Here is a 19784-nt window from a genome sequence, read left to right as displayed (position 1 = left end):
AAATCTTCTTTCAAAAACATTTATAAAACTGACAACCCTAGACTTTTGTACAGTATATAGTACAGTTCAGAAGCATGTTTCAGCAGCACAGGAAGTCATGTGTGGTACTTTCTTAATACATGATATTTAATGTTAATTAATGTTAATTTAATGGCAATAATAACAGAAAAGGATTTAAAAAGAAGCAGTAACATTGGCGTATGTGGCAATGCTGTAATGTCATTCTATAAACGTCTTTTGCTGAGCCTGAAAGACAAACCCAGTTTGGATGAAGACGTTAGTTTTATTGTGCTGAAGATGAAATGAATGACTCATGAGTTTGACCGCTGCTTTATTCGGAGCAGTAAATCATCTGCTGCCTTCATAGAGTTCAGGATCTCCTCTGGAAGAGATTCGACCACAACCAGCTGGAGATTTCTATTTTTACAGCTCAATTTCATTTCATGTATTCATTCAGCAGACAGAAAGAGAAGCAAATATTCCAGATCTATAAATTAACTTTTTGCTTCTTCAGAAAATGTTCCACATCTCTATAAATATGGAAAGATTTGGAATCAAAATTTGGAATAATTAAGATTATTTAATGTTTTAAAATAAGTATTTTCTGCTCACCAAAGCTGCATTTATTTGACTCAAAATACAGTAAAAACTGTGAAATATTATTGCAATTTAAAATAGCTGGTTTCTATGTGAATATATTTTAAAATGTAATTTATTCCTGTGATCAAAGCTGTATTTTCAGCATCATTACTCCAGTATTCAGTCACATGATCCTTCAGAAATCATAATAATATGCTGATTTGCTGCTCAGGAAACATTTCTGATTATTATCAATGTTGAAAACAGTTGTGCTGCACAATATTTTTTGTAGGAACTTTTTTGGGGGGGGGGTCGTTGATTAAAAGAAAGTTCAAAAGAACAGCATTTACTTGAAATATAAATATTTTGTAACAACATAAAGGTTTTTGGGTAACACTTTACAATAAGGTGTCATTTATTTATTAATCTTTGTTAATGTTAATGAAAATACAGTTGTTCATTGTTTGTTTATTCATGTTAGTTCACAGTGCATTAACTAATGTTAACTTGTGATTTTAATGATGCATATGTAAATGCTGAAATTAACATTAAGATTAATAAATGCTGTTGAAGTATTGTTCATTCTTAGTTCATGTTTACTAATGTTGTTAACTAATGAACCTTATTGTAAAGTGTTACCGGTTTTTGTCCCTTTTGATCAATTTAAAGCATCCTTGTTGAATAAATCTTTTTAAATCTCACTTCAAATGCAGCACAGCTGATAATAACCAATGTGAATCAATGTTTCTTGAGCAGCAAATCAGCAGATTCAACTGATTTCTGAAGATCATGGGACACTGAAGATTGGAGTAATGATGCTGAAAATTCAGCTTTGATCTCAGCAATGAATTACATTTTAACATATATTCACAATTTTTACTGTATTTCGGATCAAATAAATGCAGCCTTGGTGAGCAGATAAGACTATATGCTTCATATTTCTTTTCCGGATATTTTTCTCTTAGGATTTTCAGTTATGTCTGATTTACCCACAAAGCCCGTCTGATGTGCGCTGATGTGTGTGTTTGTGTAGATGTGAATGTGCTGGAGTTCTGGGAGCCGGACGTGTTTAACTACACGACTCTCCTTCTGAACGAGGAGCGCGGCGTGCTGTATGTCGGAGCTCGAGAGGCCGTCTACCAGCTCAACATGAGCAACGTCTCAGTCAAGAGCAACCAGGTGAGAATGATTCCAGCCATCTGATTCCTAATACAGCTGAAGCGTCTTTTAAAGACTCTCACACAGCGATGTTTTCCCCTCATGTGATGTTGTATTGGTCTCTCAGCTGCTGTGGAAAGTTCCAGAGAACGACATGTCCATGTGTATTTTAAAGGGGAAATCTAAAGAGGTAATGTGGAAAAATACTCAGTGTGACCTTAATCTGCTTATTCTGTCACTGACTGTGGATTCTTTGTAAATATTTGTGTTTTTATCTGTAACTGAAATCAGTTTTTGTGCACGTGACAGACGGACTGTCGAAACTACATTCGAGTTTTGCAAGTGCTGGATGAAGACACTCTGTATGTTTGTGGGACTCACGCGTTTCAACCCCTCTGTGATTATCTGGTGTGTACAAGCATTAGTATTGACTTCATAAACCTTTAAATCATTTCAAGTGTCACCCAAACTCGCCAACAAACACTCATCTTTATAAGACTGCGTTCACTGTTTCAGCTGCTTCAGTTTGGGAAGCATTTTCCATACATTTTTCAGTGATTTTAAATCCTGAACTGAAGCAACCAGCTCCTAGATAAATTACATTATAACATTTTGAATAACATTTGATGCAATAAGTATTGAAAAAGACCATTTTTGAACTTTTTGCATAAAGCCCGAATAACAGTCAAATCAGCCACAACAATAACACTGAAAATTCAGCTGTTAAATAGTTTTTTATGAAGTTTTCTGATTCATGACTTCTGCAGAAGAATATATAATCATTTAACATCTGAGCTAAAAAAAACCCACTTTCTGTATGATCCAGTGCTATTTTAACATTATATGCTATTATATTTATTATTAAATATTTTGCATTTTTTTTTTTTATATTTATATATAATTTTAGTTTTTAAGTTTGTTGTTTTGTTATAGGCTTTTGTTATTTTTATTACTATTTTTTTCCAAATATTTGTATGTTTTATTTGAGAAATGTTAGTACTTTAACTTACACTTGTTTCAATTATTTGCATTGGCAGTATTTTAAATTTATTATTTTTTACAAGTTCTTTTTATTTAGTTGGTTCGTTATAGTAAATATTTCATTTAAATATTTTTTTAAACAATTTTTAAGTTCTGCTTTTATGCTGGGTACACACCACAAGATAATCGGGCTGATTTTGGGCCGATTTTTCCACTTCCGGCAATCCGAGGTAATGTCCCGATTATCTTAGTGGTTCTAAAGATTATCTTATCAGATTTTCCCGTGGTGTGAGGTGTGTTAAGAGTGACTGAATCTGCTCGGTGTGGTGGGGAACCCCGAGGACACCACACACTATTGGAGATTTTTTTTCCCTCATGTTTGGTCTTTCACATTTTGAAGATTTAAAAAATCTTTTAGTGTGTACCCAGCATTAGTTGACAATAACAACACTGCCTGGGTTTTTACTTTTAGGAACTAGTTGTTCCGCAACACACATGCTTTGTTAGCAATTTCAAACAATGTGACATTTTGGTTTGTCTCTATATTGTTAAAACTTCCCCTGATAGTTTGATAACAGTGGCTCTGTTACTACCTTTCTGGATATTATTAATGCAATAATTTCCTCTTTCTGTCGCCACAAAGTCGGATTGCGTGATCATGTGACTCTGTAATCTGAACTTTATATCTACTATATGTCTTTCTTTGCTTTTAAGTTATAATAAAACTCAAAAGTCTTTGAGACGTGTCTTCATCTCTCACAGTCTCGTTTCTCTTCAGTCGCTGCAGAGTTTCCGTTTGCAGGACAGAGCAGAGGACGGCCGGGGGAAATGCTCCTTCGACCCGGCCCAGAGCTTCACCACCGTGATGGTTGGTGAGTTAACGAATTAAAGCACTTCTGCAGGACAGTCTCAGTGTTTGTCTGCTGTGTTTCCAGTAGTACTTACTGGCTGTTTGTTGTTTAGATGGTGAGTTATACTCGGGAACGGCGTATAACTTCCTGGGCAGCGAGCCGATCATCTCCAGATCTTCTCCGTCTCAGAGTTTACTGCGCACAGAGTATTCAACGTCCTGGCTCAACGGTACGACGCTAATGAGTCCACCGCGGTATAAAACAACACAGTGCACATATGAATATTTAAGTATGGAGCGAGAACAGTTTGATGTCGACACACATTTACAAGTCCATCCAGACCATTTAATAAAGCAAAAACATCAAAATCATCAGCATTATGAATTCAGTTATTGTTATTGAAAACCAAAACTATTAAAACATTATTTTGTTAATTAAAATAAAGATGGGGGGGGGGTGACTATTAGATGAAAAAGTAAAAAATGTTGAAAATTGAAATATGTTTGTGGATACACTGGAATTACTAAATTGAAATAATTACGTAAATAATAATATTAAAAAAATACTGAAAACTAATACAACTAATAAAATGGCAAAAGCACAAAATCAATAAAAAAAGGTTTTTTTTATAAAAAAAACTAATATTAAAGTGAAAAACTGAAAAGCTAAAAATAAAAGCTAATTCAAAATATCAATAAAAACTATTTGTATGTGTGTATATATATATATATATATATATATATATATATATATATATATATATATATATATATATATATATATATATATATATATATATATATATATATATATATATATATATATATATATATATATATATATATATATATATATATATTAGTACTAAGATATTCATATCATTAACAACAAAATTGCATAAATCACAAAAATGTATTAATATTAGTCTAAACCTAATATTAAACAAAATATAGAAATAAAAGCTAATTCAAAATATTAGTAAACACTATGATAGTGTGTAAATAATGCATAAATATTATTTGCATATGATTTTTTTAAATATGACAAAAGCACATTACTGTAATGTAAACAGTTTTTATTAATATTAGTATTAATAAAACTATTAAAACAAAAACTGTGAAAATATTAAATTAAAAGCTAATTCAAAACCTTTATAAAAACTGAAATAGTGTATAATAATATTTATTTATTAATTTATTTATATATATAGTGTAAAATATTATTATATTTAATAATAAAAATAACTGAAGCACATAAAATGACTGAATTTATTTTACTAATATTAATAAGTAAAAAATCTTGTGTAATTACTTGTGTTTGTTTGCTGGTTTTTATTGTATTTGTTATACTTGTATGTTTTTGCCATGAAAATAGCCTAAGATGCTGACATGGCATTAAATAAATATATATACTACTACTTGAAAAATGAAAACTGGAAATATGAAACGAAATATGAAAGCTAATTCAGAATGTCAATACAACTGTAAAAGTGTATAAATAACTAATAAAATGATGAAAGCACGAAACATATTAAAACTAAAACAAAAAATAAAAGTTGTAATATAAACCCTAATCTCATATAAATAATTCTATAAAAATGCAGCTCAGTTGTGACTCTGTTCTGTGTTCAGAGCCCAGTTTCGTCTTCGCTGATGTGATCCGAGAAGGGCAGAACAGCCCGGAAGGAGATGACGATAAGATCTACTACTTCTTCACGGAGGTGTCGGTGGAGTACGAGTTCTTCGGGAAGCTGCTGATCCCCAGAATCGCTCGCGTTTGTAAGGTGAGATTTTTAAGGGCAGAAAAATGATCTTGTTCCTGGTAATTTGTTTCCTCGTGGTTGGGTTTTTTTTTTTCTCCAGTAAAAAACTATTAACTTCCCTGTTCGTCACCTTTGACAGATGTTTCTCTAAGCTCTCATCTATATCTGATTAATCTCTCTCCCTTTCTGTTTTTCCTTCCTGCTTTATCTTTCAACATCTTGCTTTTAGTTTACTGCTAGAGAGTCAACATTTTTAGATCATGTATAATCAGGGTGCGAATGTGACCATGCAATCATACTGATCTTTATTCTGGGACAGTCTAGAAGCTTTTATAAAAATAAAAGCTAATTCAATATATTTATAAATATATATTGGTGTATAAATAATTCTAAACTATTCATGTTAAAATAATATTAATATTTAATATTAAAATATTTAAAAAAACTAACAAAATTACTTTAAAACGTATTAATAAACCTAGTATTGAAATGAGAACTGAAAATATAAAAAATAAAAGCTTTCTGAAAATGTTAAAAACTGTATTAATCACAAAAATATTGATGTTTAAAAAACAAAAACTAATAAAATTACAAAAGCACATAATTAAAAATATTAATATTTAATAAACCTAAAATTAAAGCCCTAAATATAAATATATAAGCTAATTCAAAATATTAATAAAAATACTTGTAAATAATACTAAAATATTAATATTGACTATTTAATCAACAAAAACTTTAAAAATATTACACGCAACAAAATTTCCAGACATATTAGTATTTATTATTAGCATTAATAAACCTAATATTAAAATGAAAATAAAAATATAATTTTTTTTTAAAAAGTAAATAAAAAGTTAAATAAATAAAAATAAATCTTAATATAAAAAAATATAAATAAATGTAGAAATAATACAAAAAAATAATAATGAAAAAATTAAGCACATAACAAAATTAATAATTAATAATATTGGTATTAAATTGTACTATAGTGCTAAATAATTAAGAGACATAACTCTGAAAATAAAAATAAATGAAATTTCAGAGTTTATGATAAGAACCTGGCTTTGAGTCTGACATTAATAATTGTTTTATTATATTTAATATCACTATTATTCCTAATTTTACCGTCCTGTTATCAACAAAACCCCTGATGAACTAACTGAATAAAACCTCACCTCTGCACAAAGTGTATGATATGATGAAAGTTATTGAACTTTCATACAATAGTTTGAAAACCACACAACTTCTGGTTTTGGTTTTTCGTTTGAAACTGTGGTTGGTTTTTGTTCCAGATATATTTAAATACATAAAATATGTAAATGACAGCATGCAGATGTAATATATTGTGACTGTTTTTCTCTAAAGTACATGACTGTATCTCTCACTGTAACAGGGGGATCTGGGAGGTCAGCGGACGCTGCAGAAGAAGTGGACGTCGTTTCTGAAGGCTAAGCTGGTTTGCTCAATGCCGGAGCTCAACTTTGTGTTCAATGTGGTTCATGACGTGTTTATTCTGAAAGCACCGCACTGGAGAGACACTGTCATCTATGGGGTTTTCACATCTCAGTGGTGAGTGTGTGTGTGTGTGTGGAAGAACGAGAATAAAAGCTTTTGTGCTATTTGAAACCACTTGTTCCAGTTTGTCTTGATTCATGGGTTCATGACGGTCTGTGAGTCAGAGAATCGCCTGCATGTGAGGAACTGGACTTGGTGCAAATCAAAAGAAGTGGCACAACTGGATTATTTTTTTATGCATAAGGGATTTTTCTTCAGAAATGTTTCTGTGTGTTTCAGGGGGAATGTGGGTCTGTCCGCCGTCTGTGCGTATAACATGAGTTCGGTGCATGAGGTTTTCTCCAAAGGGAAGTACATGCAGAAGGCCACGGTGGAACAGTCCCACACTAAGTGGGTCCGATTTAATGGCATCACCCCGAGTCCCAGACCCGGAGCGGTTAGTATTTCCACAAAACATGGAACTCAGTGGTATATATGTGCTTACAGGATCCTTCACATCAGAGGGTGCTGGGAAGGGAATTACTCATGTTAATGAGAGTATTTATAAAACAAAATAAACTAAAAATAATCAAATATTAAACTAAATCAAATAAATAAATACCTGAAAAATAAGCATGTGACCCTATGTAGGACAAGCACTTTGGAAAATGAGTAGATGTGAAATAAAATGAAAATAAATAAATAAAAATATTAGAATGAAAGAAAATAAATAAAATAAATAACAAATAGAAATAATTAAAACATAGGAAAATATATGGATGTGAAATAAAATAAAAAAATACATATATTAGATTGAAATAAAAAGAAACCAAATAATATTAAAAAATAAATAAATAAAAATATTAGAATGAAATAAACCAAAATAATAATAAAATAAAAATAATAAACTAAATAACAAATAGAAATAATTAAAACATAGGAAAATATATGGATGTGAAATAAAATACAAAAAATTAATATATTAGATTGAAATAAAAAGAAACCAAATAATATTAAAAAATAAATAAATAAAAATATTAGAATGAAATAAACAAAATAATAATAAAATAATAAACTAAATAACAAATAGAAATAATTAAAACATAGGAAAATATATGGATGTGAAATAAAATAAAAACATATTTATTAGATTGAAATAAAAATAAATAATAAATAATATTAAAAAAATAAATAAAAACAAATAACATGAAAATAAACTAAATACCAAAATAAAAATGGTATATTAAAGTACATAGATCTGAAATAAAAATCATTGTAAATAAAATCTAAATAATGAAATAAAAATAATAAAATAAAAAACTAATTTAAAACTTGTATTAAAATAAATACATTTTTACAATAAAAATAGCCTGTGACCCTACACAGGACGAGCAGTTTTGTAATGGAAAAAAATAAAATAAAATAAATACATTTTATACATATAAAATGTATTTATTTTCACAATATAACTCAAAGTTAATTTACATAAATATTTGTATAAAACAAAATGTGCTGCTAGATTGACATATCGGGAGACTTATATTTGTTATTCAGAGTTGATGCTAATAATATCACAGATCAATTGCTCTATCATGATGTGTTGATTTATATATTTCAGTGCATCAACAACCTGAACCGCATGCAGAACATCAACTCGTCCCTCCAGCTGCCCGATAAGACACTGCAGTTTGTGAAGGACCATCCGCTGCTGGAGGACCCTGTGCTGCCCATCGGAAACGGCCCGTGCCTCATCACCAAAGACATCAACTACACACAGATCGCCGTCCAGAGAGTGCAGGCCCTCGACGGGAACATCCACGACGTCATTTTCACCGGCACCGGTGAGTCTGACAAGTGCCAAAGCATAGAGTCTATTCAATTTATTTCTGCTAGGATTTCTTGATTCTTTATAATATCCATTCATGTATTTCATTCATTTATTTATTAAGCACCGATAAACAAACAGCAGTTGACCATAATGCTGTACAAATAAAATAAAAAACAGCCACTGCCATAATCACAGCATGTTTTCCTCATTGTTTTCATTACATCAACTCAAGGAAAAATGTGTACATTTTTATTTATATAGTTTACAATTTTTATATATGTGTATATATATATATATATATATATATATGTGTGCATCTCAAAAAATAAGAATATCGTGTTTTTTTGTTTTTTTTTGTGGTAACTTATTTCAAAAAGTGAATTTCATATATTCCTGATTCATTACATGTAAAGTAAAACGTTTCAAATGTTTTATTGTTTTAATTTTGATGATTAGAGCTTACAGCTCTAAATAAATCTCATAAATCCAGTATCTCAAAATATTAGAATATTTACATTTGAGTTTCAGTTAATGACCATCTCTACAGTATAAATTCAGGGTATCTCTTGTTCTTTGAAACCACAATAATGGGGAAGACTGCTGACTTGGCAATGATCCAGAAGACAATCATTGACTCCCTCCACAAAGAGGGTAAGTCACAGAGGGTCATTACTGAAAGCTGTGGCTGTTCACAGAGTGCTGTATCAAAGCATATTAAATGCAAAGTTGACTGGAAGGAAGAATTTGGGTAGGAAAAGGTGCACAAGCAACAGGGATGACCGCAAGCTTGAGAATACTGTCAAGCAAAGCTGATTCAAACACTTGGGAGAGCTTCACAAGGAGTGGACTGAAGCTGGAGTCAGTGCATCAAGAGTCTCCACGCTCAGACGTCTTCAGGAAAAGAGCTACCAAGCCACTTCTGAACCAGAGACAACCTCAGAAGCATCTTACCTGGGCCGTGGAGAAAAAGAACTGGACTGTTGCTCGGTGGTCCAAAGTCCTCTTTTCAGATAAAAGTAAATTTTGCATTTCATTTGGAAATCAATGTCGAGTCTGGAGGAAGAGCGGAGAGGCACAGAACCCAAGCTGCTTGAAGTCCAGTGTGAAGTTTCCTCAGTCAGTGATGATTTGGGCTGCCATGTCATCTGCTGGTGTTGGTCCACTGTGTTTTATCAAGTCAATGCAGCCGTCTACCAGGAGATTTTGGAGCACTTTCTGCTTCCATCTGCTGACAAGCTTTATGGAGATGCTGATTTGCTTTTCCAGCAGGACTTTAGCACCTGCACACATTGCCAAAACCACTTCCAAGTGCTTTGCTGACCATGATATTACTGTGCTTGATCGGCCAGCATGCCTGACCTGAACCCCATATGGAATCTATGGGATATTTTCAAGAGAAAATTGAGAACATTTTGAAATGTTTTACTTTCCATGTAATTAATCTAGAATATATGAACGTTTCACTTTTTGAAATAAGTTACCAAAAAATATGAACTTCTCGATATTGTAATTTTCTTTAGATGCACCTGTATATGTAATGTATGTGTGTGTGTGTGTATGTATGTGTGTGTGTGTATATATATATATATATATATATATATATATATATATATATATATATACACATACATACATATTGTTTAGGTATTTTTCTGCAAGTATTTCTCAAAACTTTCTAATGTACTTTAATATAATTTTATCATTTTAGTGTAATGTGTAATTTTATTTATTTTTATATAACTTTTTAAATACAATTTTACTATAATATAACAGTATAACGTTCCATAAAGCAGGAAATGAAATACAGTACATATCTGGTTATAAATAATCATGACGTGTTTGTCTAGTGAAAACCACCAGTGTAGCAGTACAATTGAATAAACAGCAATATTTACCTTTTATGTTTTCATGATATATATTTTTCACCGGCACCGGTGAGTGTATGCGGTGAAATGTGTGAAAGGATGCGCTAAACCACAGGATGTGAAAGTCTGGCTTTGATTTGTTTCTTCACACTGAAGTGTCATGAAGGTAATTTAGATCTCATCTTGCTGCTATATTAATCTGTGAATGTGTTTCTAGATAAAGGTTTGCTGCACAAATCGCTGGTGTTGGAGGGCGAGGTTCACACGGTGGAGGAAGTCCAGCTGCTGAAGAACGCAGAGCCAATTAAAACACTTCTGCTCTCCTCACAAGTGGTAAGAACAGTGAGCCGAGACTCATCTCATCATCGCCGTGACCTTTGAGCCATGAATCATGAGGAATAAAATCCTCAAACACATTTGTATGATTTGTCAGCAGGGAGGAAGTTTCTGTGTGCTGGAGACTCTCTGGTTTCTCATGTGTTGTGTGTTTTGACCGTCTCAGGGCCAGTTCCTGTACGCTGGAGCGGACTCCGGTGTGGTTCAGTCTCCCACAGCTTTCTGTGAGAAGTACCTGTCCTGTGTGGACTGTGTTCTGGCACGGGACCCGTACTGCGCCTGGGACTCGCACTTGGCCTCCTGCGTCAATATTTTCCAGCACGATGCTGATCCACGGTGAGAAATGACAACTTGCGTTCACACTGCAGCTAAATTCGCTCGTCAGTTCACCTTTTACTCCTTAATTGCGTTCTGTACACACATAATTCGCTAAAATACGGGAGTGACAACCGCATTCATCAACCAAATGAACTCCTGAAAAATACATTTAGTGATAACCACATTTGCAGAAATTATATGTAGTGTGTACTGAACTGAACAGCTAGTTGTTAATGAGGGTTTTAACGTGCATACTGTAGATGTGTCTCTCTTCTGTATGTGCTGTGAATCACAGGGAAAGCAGTACCAGAGCAGTACAAGCCAAAAGCATTTATGATCATGGCAACACGGACAGCATGTGAAGCAGCCTGTACAAGCATAAACAAAACACAATGCCTCCGTCCACTGTTGTTCAGTTAAACTGCTGAAAATAACGAGCGTTTTGTCTCTGCGATATTACTTTGGTCACAATTACGGATACTAAACGCACAAGATGCCATAACGTTGCTATGGTTTCCAAGTTGTCAATCATCGCAGTTTCGAGAGTGAGTTGTTCCATACATGTAACGATAATTTAGGGGATGCACTCCTGCATTTAAATGCGGTAGTCACTCCTGAAACTAACAGTGTGTCCGTGGCCAGTGTGACTGACAGCACGTCCGTCTCTGTCACATGGAGGATTTTAGTCAGAACTTCTCCAATATTAGCAGACACTGCGTCTCCACACTGCGCTTTAACAGGAACACGGCTCTCGTTCAGTATACATCTTATTTGTTAGTCAGATCATTGTGTAATTTTGTTGTGCAGTCCGTTTAGTAAAGATTTTTATCAATATTTTTAAATATATTTTCTGTAAGCCAGATGACTTTTATTTACTCTTAGCTGTGTTTTGTTTTTAGCATTTATTATTGTATATTTTTACATTTAATTTCTGCAAGTATTTCTTAATACTTTTATAATATATGCTTATATAATAAGCTTTATAACTTTTAGGAATCATCATCATCATTTATGTATTTCTTTTAGAATTTATTATATATTTTTAATTAATGTGATTTTATTATAAAAATCAATATTTGCATATTTATGTATAGTTTCAATTTCTGCAAGTATTTCTCAGTATATGTACTTTTTCATTTTAGAGTCAGGTCAAGCATCATAATTTATTTAAATAGATTTTTATTTTTATTTTGTAATTCATAATTTTTATAGTAAAGTATCTATACTTCCGTATTTGTTCTGAAATAACATCAGAGTCAGAGGACTCATGTATTTTATTATTGTATTTTTTTGTATTGATATAACTTTCTAATATAATATATATATATAATATCTATCTTCTTAATACTTAATATTTATAATATGCTTTATAAAACAATATTTGCATGTTTATTTTGAAATTTTGGAGGAATCATAATTTATCCATTTTGGTTTTCATTTCTGCAAGTATTTTTTCACTACTTTATATTTCTTAATTTGAGAGTGTAAGTCTTTTAAAGACTCTTTTGAATGTATTTTCTGGATTATGTTTGCCAGATGGCCAGGTGTCTGTATTTACTCTGATCTGTGTGTTTTGTGTGTGTTTTTGCAGGAAGTTGATTCAGAGTCTCAAAGGGGATGCTGGGATATGCCCTACAGGTGTGTCAGAAATGTCATCAGTATTAATACCATGAACAAAAATGAGCAGGCTACATAAAAACTGGACTCGATTAGGAGCTGTTTGTGCAAAATAGTGCTGCAAGATTCTGGATAAATGGTTATAGTTCTCTCTTAATTCTGATGAAAAAATTAGCTAACAAAAATCTCATGGAATTTATGAATGGAATGATTCAAATACTCAGGATTTACTTGTTTCATTACTGGATGAATCAGTGTTTTTGAATGAATCTCTTGATTGAATCATTCAAAGACAAATACATTTTTATCAGCCCCTTTTTGCCACCCAAATAAAAGATGCATGCACAGGAATTGATAGGTGGAATTGAAAGTATCCGATTCCTGACCTTAAGTATCAGATTCTGGAATTGGAATTGATTTTCGATTCCAAACCCTAGTCATACTTCTCCTTGTTAAACTATATTGTGACTGTATTGATGTAGCAGCTGACCCCTAATTGTCTCTGTGTTGCAGTCGCTCCTCTGGCAGTGGGCGACTATCAGCGGGTGCTGGTGAAGCCGGGCGGCTCTGCCGATCTGCCGTGTCAGGTGCGCTCAAACCTGGCTCAGGTGTTGTGGAAGCTCAACGGCCGCGTCCTGACCGAAGCCTCACGCTTCCTCCTGCTGAGCGAGAACGGGCTGCTGATCTACAGTGTGACGCCGGAGGACGCCGGCCGCTACGAGTGCTGGTCCGTCGAAGCGTCCGCGGGACAGAACTTCACCCGTCTGGTGGCGGGATACGCGATTCGACTGGAGCTTCCTGAGAGCGCGCCATCAATATCCGTTCAGCGTCCGTCCAGTGCCGCGTCTACGGTCCCGCCGGAGGAAGGTAATACCAGTAACGGCTTGGGACTAACACCGACTCACACGGACCCGCCCTCACTAACAACCCCTCCCAGCAACGCCATTAAATCCAAACCCTACATCCCTCTGGAGGTCAGCAACTTACCCACACGCACCGAGACGCTCGACCCCTCGGCTAAATACATTCAGTACGACAACAGCGTCGCCCTGCTGTTGCTCTTCCTGCTCTTTTTCCTGCTCTTCCTCGCCGCTCTGGTGTACAACTGTTACATGCAGTACCTGCCGGCGCCGTGTCTCCGCCTGCGATCTGCACTGCTCGGCTCCAGCAAAAAGCCACAGCCAGAGTATGCAGCATGCGAGGCCGGCCTGATGGAGCCAATGCAGGAAAAACCGGATCTGGCCAATCAGAACGGAGCGCATCCGTTGCGCGCGCTCAGAGACACCGGTTACGAGACAGAACCAGAATGCGGGAACGGCAGAGTTCCTTCCGGCAGCGACGAGGACGCCGACGACAGTCCCTCGAAAGAGCAGCCCTTCGACGTCGACTGCACATCGCAGCCGATTGAATACGCAGATGCCGACGCGCCGAACTGATGTGCCGTTTTTCACTCGCATTTGCAGAATCACCGTAGCTCTGCAAGAACAAACGCAGAATTCCAAATAAGATTCCAAATTGGAAACATTGTTTACCAAATTGGTAAGTTTCGTGATGTTTTCCAAATTGGAGCACCGGACTGTTTTTGAATATTTGTGGGGCGTGTTCTCGCACTGCAAAAATGTATTTCTTGGTTAGAATTTTTTTATGTTTTCTATTAAAAATATCTAAATATTCTTATTCTACATTTTCTTATTCTAAATATTCTTATTTCTACATTTTATTTAAAATTTTCATTTAAAGCTTTTGCTTAAAATTAAAAAAATCTGTCGTTTTCTTTTAGCAAATTATAATTATTTTTTTTTTCTTTATTTTTTTTTTTTTTTTTTAGGTGAAGCCCCAAATTGTTTTTTTAATTAATATTATTTATCTTTTTTTGCATAAAACGTCTCCTTTTCTTTTTATTTATTTTTGCATTTTGACGTAATTTCATAACACATTTACACACACACAATATATATATACACACACACACGCACACGCATGTATGTATGCATGCATGCATGTATATATTGACATTTTAAGCATAAACTTGAGATTTTGAGATTTTTTCCAGAAGGCAAGACTTTATATCTTAATTTTCCTTCTTAAAGAATGTTTAGATATTCACAATGGAAAAGGACTGATATTCTGAGTAAATCATTCTTGCAGTGTTGGGTCTGAGCTGAAGTCGGGATTGAAGGTGTTCTGCTCTGTCTGAATCTCAGGGATGCTTTCAGTGTCACACACGCAGGATCTCGTGATGAAGAACTGCTCTGGAAGAGCTCAAACATGGAGCCAGACTGAATATATAAATCAGACCAAAAACACTGTGATGTGTCTCTTGCACAGCTTCCTGTGGTTGTTCTAACACACTTAACCTGAGAAAGGGCCGCTGTCTCACATAACAATGCATTTGATCCGTGAGACTTTTCAACTCTAGTCCATAAACGTGAGCTTTATGTATCAGATATTTTTAAAGATATTATATTATTTAATAGTATGTCAGCAATAATAGTGTAAATATCACAAAAAAATGTCAAGAAACCCCAAAATGTAAATTTCTCCGTTTTGACAGTATGTCATGACTGATTTTAAAGAGAACTGAGTTTTTTGTTTTGTTTTTGGCATTGTGCATTTCATATTTTGACATCTATTTCAGTGATACTACTACACAAAAATAATAAATTGCATCCTGACAGGGTAATTTTCATGATTGTAGTACATAAAAGCTATTTTTTGGTGCAAAACTATTATTATTATTTGTTTTTGCATAAAAGGACCATTTTTAGGACCTTTTTTGCATTGATTTTAATACAAAAATAGATTAAATTGTGTAATAACTCACATACATAATACATAATTTTTTTTGGCATTGTGTTAATTACTACATTAAGAAGACATCTGCCCCTAAATGTCACAAAAACAGTTTTTTTCTTTATGCTATATGTTTATGCTATATAGAAGAATAACTTTTGATTTTGGGCTGTAATGTAAAAAATATTTTTTAGGACTTTTGTTTGGCATTTTGACAGTACTTTATGACAGTGATTTTAATATAAATTATAATAATAAAGATTAAGATGATGATAAATTGCATCCTGACAGGATAATATTCATGACTGTATTACATATAAAGCATTTTTTGGCATTATGGAAATTATAATGTTAAGAAAAAATGTGCTTAAATCTCATGAAAAAAATACACATTTTTCTTTTGAATTTGGGGTGACATGTGAGCTGGCCGTTGTCTGTTTGGTGGTTGTTTTCCCGCGTGGCGTTTCTGAATCTCCTGTCCTCCTCTGACTCTCAGCACACTCTTGTGTTTGTCTCTCTCCCTCCATTTCCTCCTTCCACTTCCTGTGTCCTGCTCAGCTTCCTTGGCTGTTCCTCCTTCCCCTCCGCCCCTGCCCGGCTCCTCCTCCTCCTCTTCCTCCTCATCTTCCTCCTGGTCTCTGACCGGGGCTCGTCTGATTCCTCCTCTGCTGAGGGAGCAGTCCTGGAGCGTTCACCCTCACCAGGCCTTTCTGCTCTTCTGCCTGGCCTTGGGTGAGTGCTGCCTCTGACCTCTGACCTTTCTCTCTCACTCATCAGTCTCGTCTCAGTACTCTGAAGTGTGACTTCCTTTCGCTCCTCCTGCACTGCTAAGTGTTCTGATTGGCCGAGGAGCTAGAACTCAGACAGGAAGTAGAGGAGAGAAAGAGGAAGTCACTGAAGAGTATTTAGACAGTGTTTGTGTGTCTGCATGATCCAGATCTTCTGCACACCGTCTGATGCCTAAAATGTTTTTGAATTTTATTTTTACACTGAATAGAATTAGAATTTCCTTTTTTATTTTTATTTCAAAATTCTCTTCAGATCCTAATTTATGATTATGGCTTTGCTTTTGTCTTACCTGCTGATGTGAGTCGTGGACTCTTGTAAATGAAGGTGATTGGCTGAAGGACTGATGGACGTTCCAGTCGTGTACAGTGTAAATACAGTATATGTACATATGAAAAAGATGTACAAAGTTTCTTCAGATTTGTTTTAGGTAGAGAGCCTGAATAAATTTTTGAATGGCAAAACATCTGAAACACTGTTTATTGTGTTGTAGCTGTATATTATAACTCGTTTTAACATGCAAACTCATGACACACAGAATCTTAGTGAGGAATTACATATCTTTTTATTTGCAAAAATAGTTTAAAGTGTTATTTATGCTATTATTTGAACGTTTGCTGTTCGTAATGTTTTTGAAAGAGTCTCCCGCTCCTCAAGGCTGCATTTATTTGATAAAAAAAAAAAATGTAAAAATTAAAATTTCTCATGTTTTCCATGAGACTATTGCAAAATGTAATTTAGTCCTGTGATCAAATCTGAATTTTCAGCATCATTACTCCAGTCTTCAGTGTCACATGATCTTCAGAAATCATAGTAATATACTGATTTGATGCTCAAGTAACATTTCTGATTATTATCAATGTTGAAAACAGTTGTGCCGTCCAATAATTTTGTGCAAACCGTGACACATTTTAATGAATGAATAGAAAGTTCAAAAGAACAGCATTTATTTGAAATAGAAATCTTTTGCGACATTATAAATCTTTATTTTCACTGCTGATCATTTTAATGCATCCTTGTTGAATAAAAATATTAATTTCTTTAAAAAAAAAAACTTACTGACCCCAAACCTTTGAATGGTCATGTACTAATGGATAATGAATGTTTATCATCTTTGAATCTACACTAGTCCATTCTCATCAGGAGAGGACAGTATATCAGTCATTTGTGGTGGCATTAACCGTGAGAGAGAGATCTGTCGGTCTTCTGAAAACTGCAGCATGTGAGATCAACTCATTTCTTGGTGGATGAACTTCGTGTTATTTGTCACCATGTGCATTCTTCATGTACTCCCAAGTACTGATGAAAGTTACTGCTTTTACAGAGTAATAGTGTGAAATATTGGATATAACTTTGCACAAGTGATTTTTTTTCTTATGTGTGTGTTAAAGCATGTATTTTTTTGTGCAATGTTTTAGTTTTTACAAACTGAGGGATGTCAAAGTTTCTTGTGGTGATCAACAGTATTTGACTGATGCTGGAAACACTCATTTAACCCTTGTGCTGCTGAAAATCCTTTACCACATTTGGTTTTCTAGTCAAAAATAACCAGACTTTTAAAAATGGCTTGTCTTTCTTTATGCTATATTATCACCAAAACTTGGATCTAATAATTTTATCAGCTTTTTCAGTGTTACTTGAAACAAAACAAATTGATAAAAAGATCCAGTATTTGGCAATATGTTCATTAGAAATTTATAAGCGATTTTGTGTGCCAGTCATTTTGACCAGGAACAACATAAGTGTAATAAAATGAGAAAAAAATCCCCAAAAAAGCACTTTTTTTTTTTTTTTTGTAAATAGTAGTTTTAAGTTGTTTTTAGTCCAATACAATAATATTTAACTAGCATTTTCATCAAAATAAAATGTAAAAAGGTCACAATGACTGGATCAAAACATGAGGGAAAAAACATTTTATTTTTATTAATTAATGCATTTTTAAAATCTTATTTTTTTTGCAAAACTTAAATTTCAAACTTAAAAATACAACATTTGAGAACAAAAACAAGTGTGGGAATACAGAGAGAGAAAAATTGCAATTTGTTAAAGATTGTTGTATAATATGGGAATGCTTTTTTATTGGAGATGTTTCTGAAGTGATCATCCAGCCTAAGCAAAAACATGTATGTGATTATTGTCAGTTTCTGATCTGAAGCTACAGTTTATGCATGTAGTATGAGAGTGTGACAACACAAACAGCATGATGCTGCTTGCAGCTGTGGATGAAGATGATTGGACGTGTCTTGTTCACACTGAGTGAGTGCTAAATACCCTGTAGGATCCATATGTAAGTGCAGTTTTCCTTCAGGTCCTAGAGATGTAAGTGTTGAGTGGCACATAAACGGGCAGAAGCTCGAGACTCCCGTCACTGAATACAGACACGTGGTTTCCCATGATGCCGTGCTGGTGAGCAGCTGGCTGAGGGAGGAGGCTTTGAGTGCAGACGTCCAGTACGAGTGTACGGCGGTGTCTGCAGCAGGAAGCGATGCATCCAGAGTGGAGCTTCGGCTCGACAGCAGAGGTAAAGCGTGTCATTGCACTGCTGTGTTAGTCTGACTCTGACCTGTGCCGTGGTGGTGTAACGTGTCTCTGTGTGTTCTCAGACGAGGCCGTGGAGCGCTGGAGAACTGCTCTGACCGACCACAACACACTCCTGCAGCAGTGGAAGAAAGCATGGGTGAGGGACACACACAAACAAACACAAGAGATTTTATAACACATTTCCTGAATGAAATTAAAATATGTGAATCATCAGGAGATATTTCACAGTTGCACAACTGTTTTCAACATTGATAACAATCAGAAATATTTCTTGAGCAACAAATCAGTATATTAGAATAATTTCTGAAGGATCATGTGACACTGAAGACTGTAATGATGCTGAAAATACAGCTTTGATCTCAGAAATAAATGACATTTTACAAGATATTAATATACAAAACATCTATTTTAAATTCTAATAATATTTCACAATTTTTACTGTGTTTTTGTTGCAATAAATGCAGCATTGGTGACCATGAGAGACTGATCCCAAACTTTTGAATGTTTGATTTCAGATGCATTTGGGCTCACAGCACATATTAGTTAAAGGTGAAAGTGCCTTCATTCAGTATTTACAACAGCTTACGCAAAAACATATGCATTATTTATTTATAATGCATTTCCACATTTAAAATGCCGCCTCGTCAGGTTGGTAGTAAGGTCAGTTAAACATAGAAAAGCTTCTTTAAAATAGTTCCAGTAAATACTGAACAAATAAAAATGTCCTTTTATTGAAAAATTTTATATTTTGGATTGAATTTAATTTAATTGTATTTTTAATTTTATTTAATTTTAATTTATTTTATACTTATTTTTTATGTTTCATATATTTTATTTTAATTTACTTTTATATTTATTTACTTTATATTTGT

The 19784-nt window shown here is 33.9% G+C and overlaps 1 protein-coding gene across 3 annotated transcripts in view; it reads left to right on the top strand.

Annotated features, from left to right (window-relative positions):
* The window catches only part of LOC306855540 (semaphorin-4D-like), a 61724-nt gene that overhangs the window by 41171 nt on the left and 769 nt on the right, over positions 1-19784 (top strand). The window contains exons 5-20 of one of the 3 annotated variants that reach the window (XM_079394298.1): positions 1613-1758; positions 1865-1927; positions 2047-2145; positions 3497-3590; positions 3682-3798; positions 5201-5352; positions 6728-6903; positions 7129-7285; positions 8447-8669; positions 10739-10854; positions 11024-11193; positions 12767-12813; positions 13306-13659; positions 16144-16317; positions 18680-18892; positions 18975-19048. In XM_079394298.1, coding sequence (XP_079250424.1) covers positions 1613-1758; positions 1865-1927; positions 2047-2145; positions 3497-3590; positions 3682-3798; positions 5201-5352; positions 6728-6903; positions 7129-7285; positions 8447-8669; positions 10739-10854; positions 11024-11193; positions 12767-12813; positions 13306-13659; positions 16144-16317; positions 18680-18892; positions 18975-19048 — 2375 coding nt within the window. Of the gene's footprint in view, positions 1-1612; positions 1759-1864; positions 1928-2046; positions 2146-3496; positions 3591-3681; positions 3799-5200; positions 5353-6727; positions 6904-7128; positions 7286-8446; positions 8670-10738; positions 10855-11023; positions 11194-12766; positions 12814-13305; positions 14362-16143; positions 16318-18679; positions 18893-18974; positions 19049-19784 lie in introns of those variants that run through there. The other 2 variants (XM_079394299.1, XM_079394300.1) reach the window with 2 other exon arrangements.

This window comes from Barbus barbus (genome assembly GCF_936440315.1).
Source record: "Barbus barbus genome assembly, chromosome: 36".
NCBI lineage: Eukaryota > Metazoa > Chordata > Actinopteri > Cypriniformes > Cyprinidae > Barbus > Barbus barbus.
Note: the sequence above shows the minus strand (reverse complement) of the source record. Positions and strands in the feature narration are given on the sequence as shown.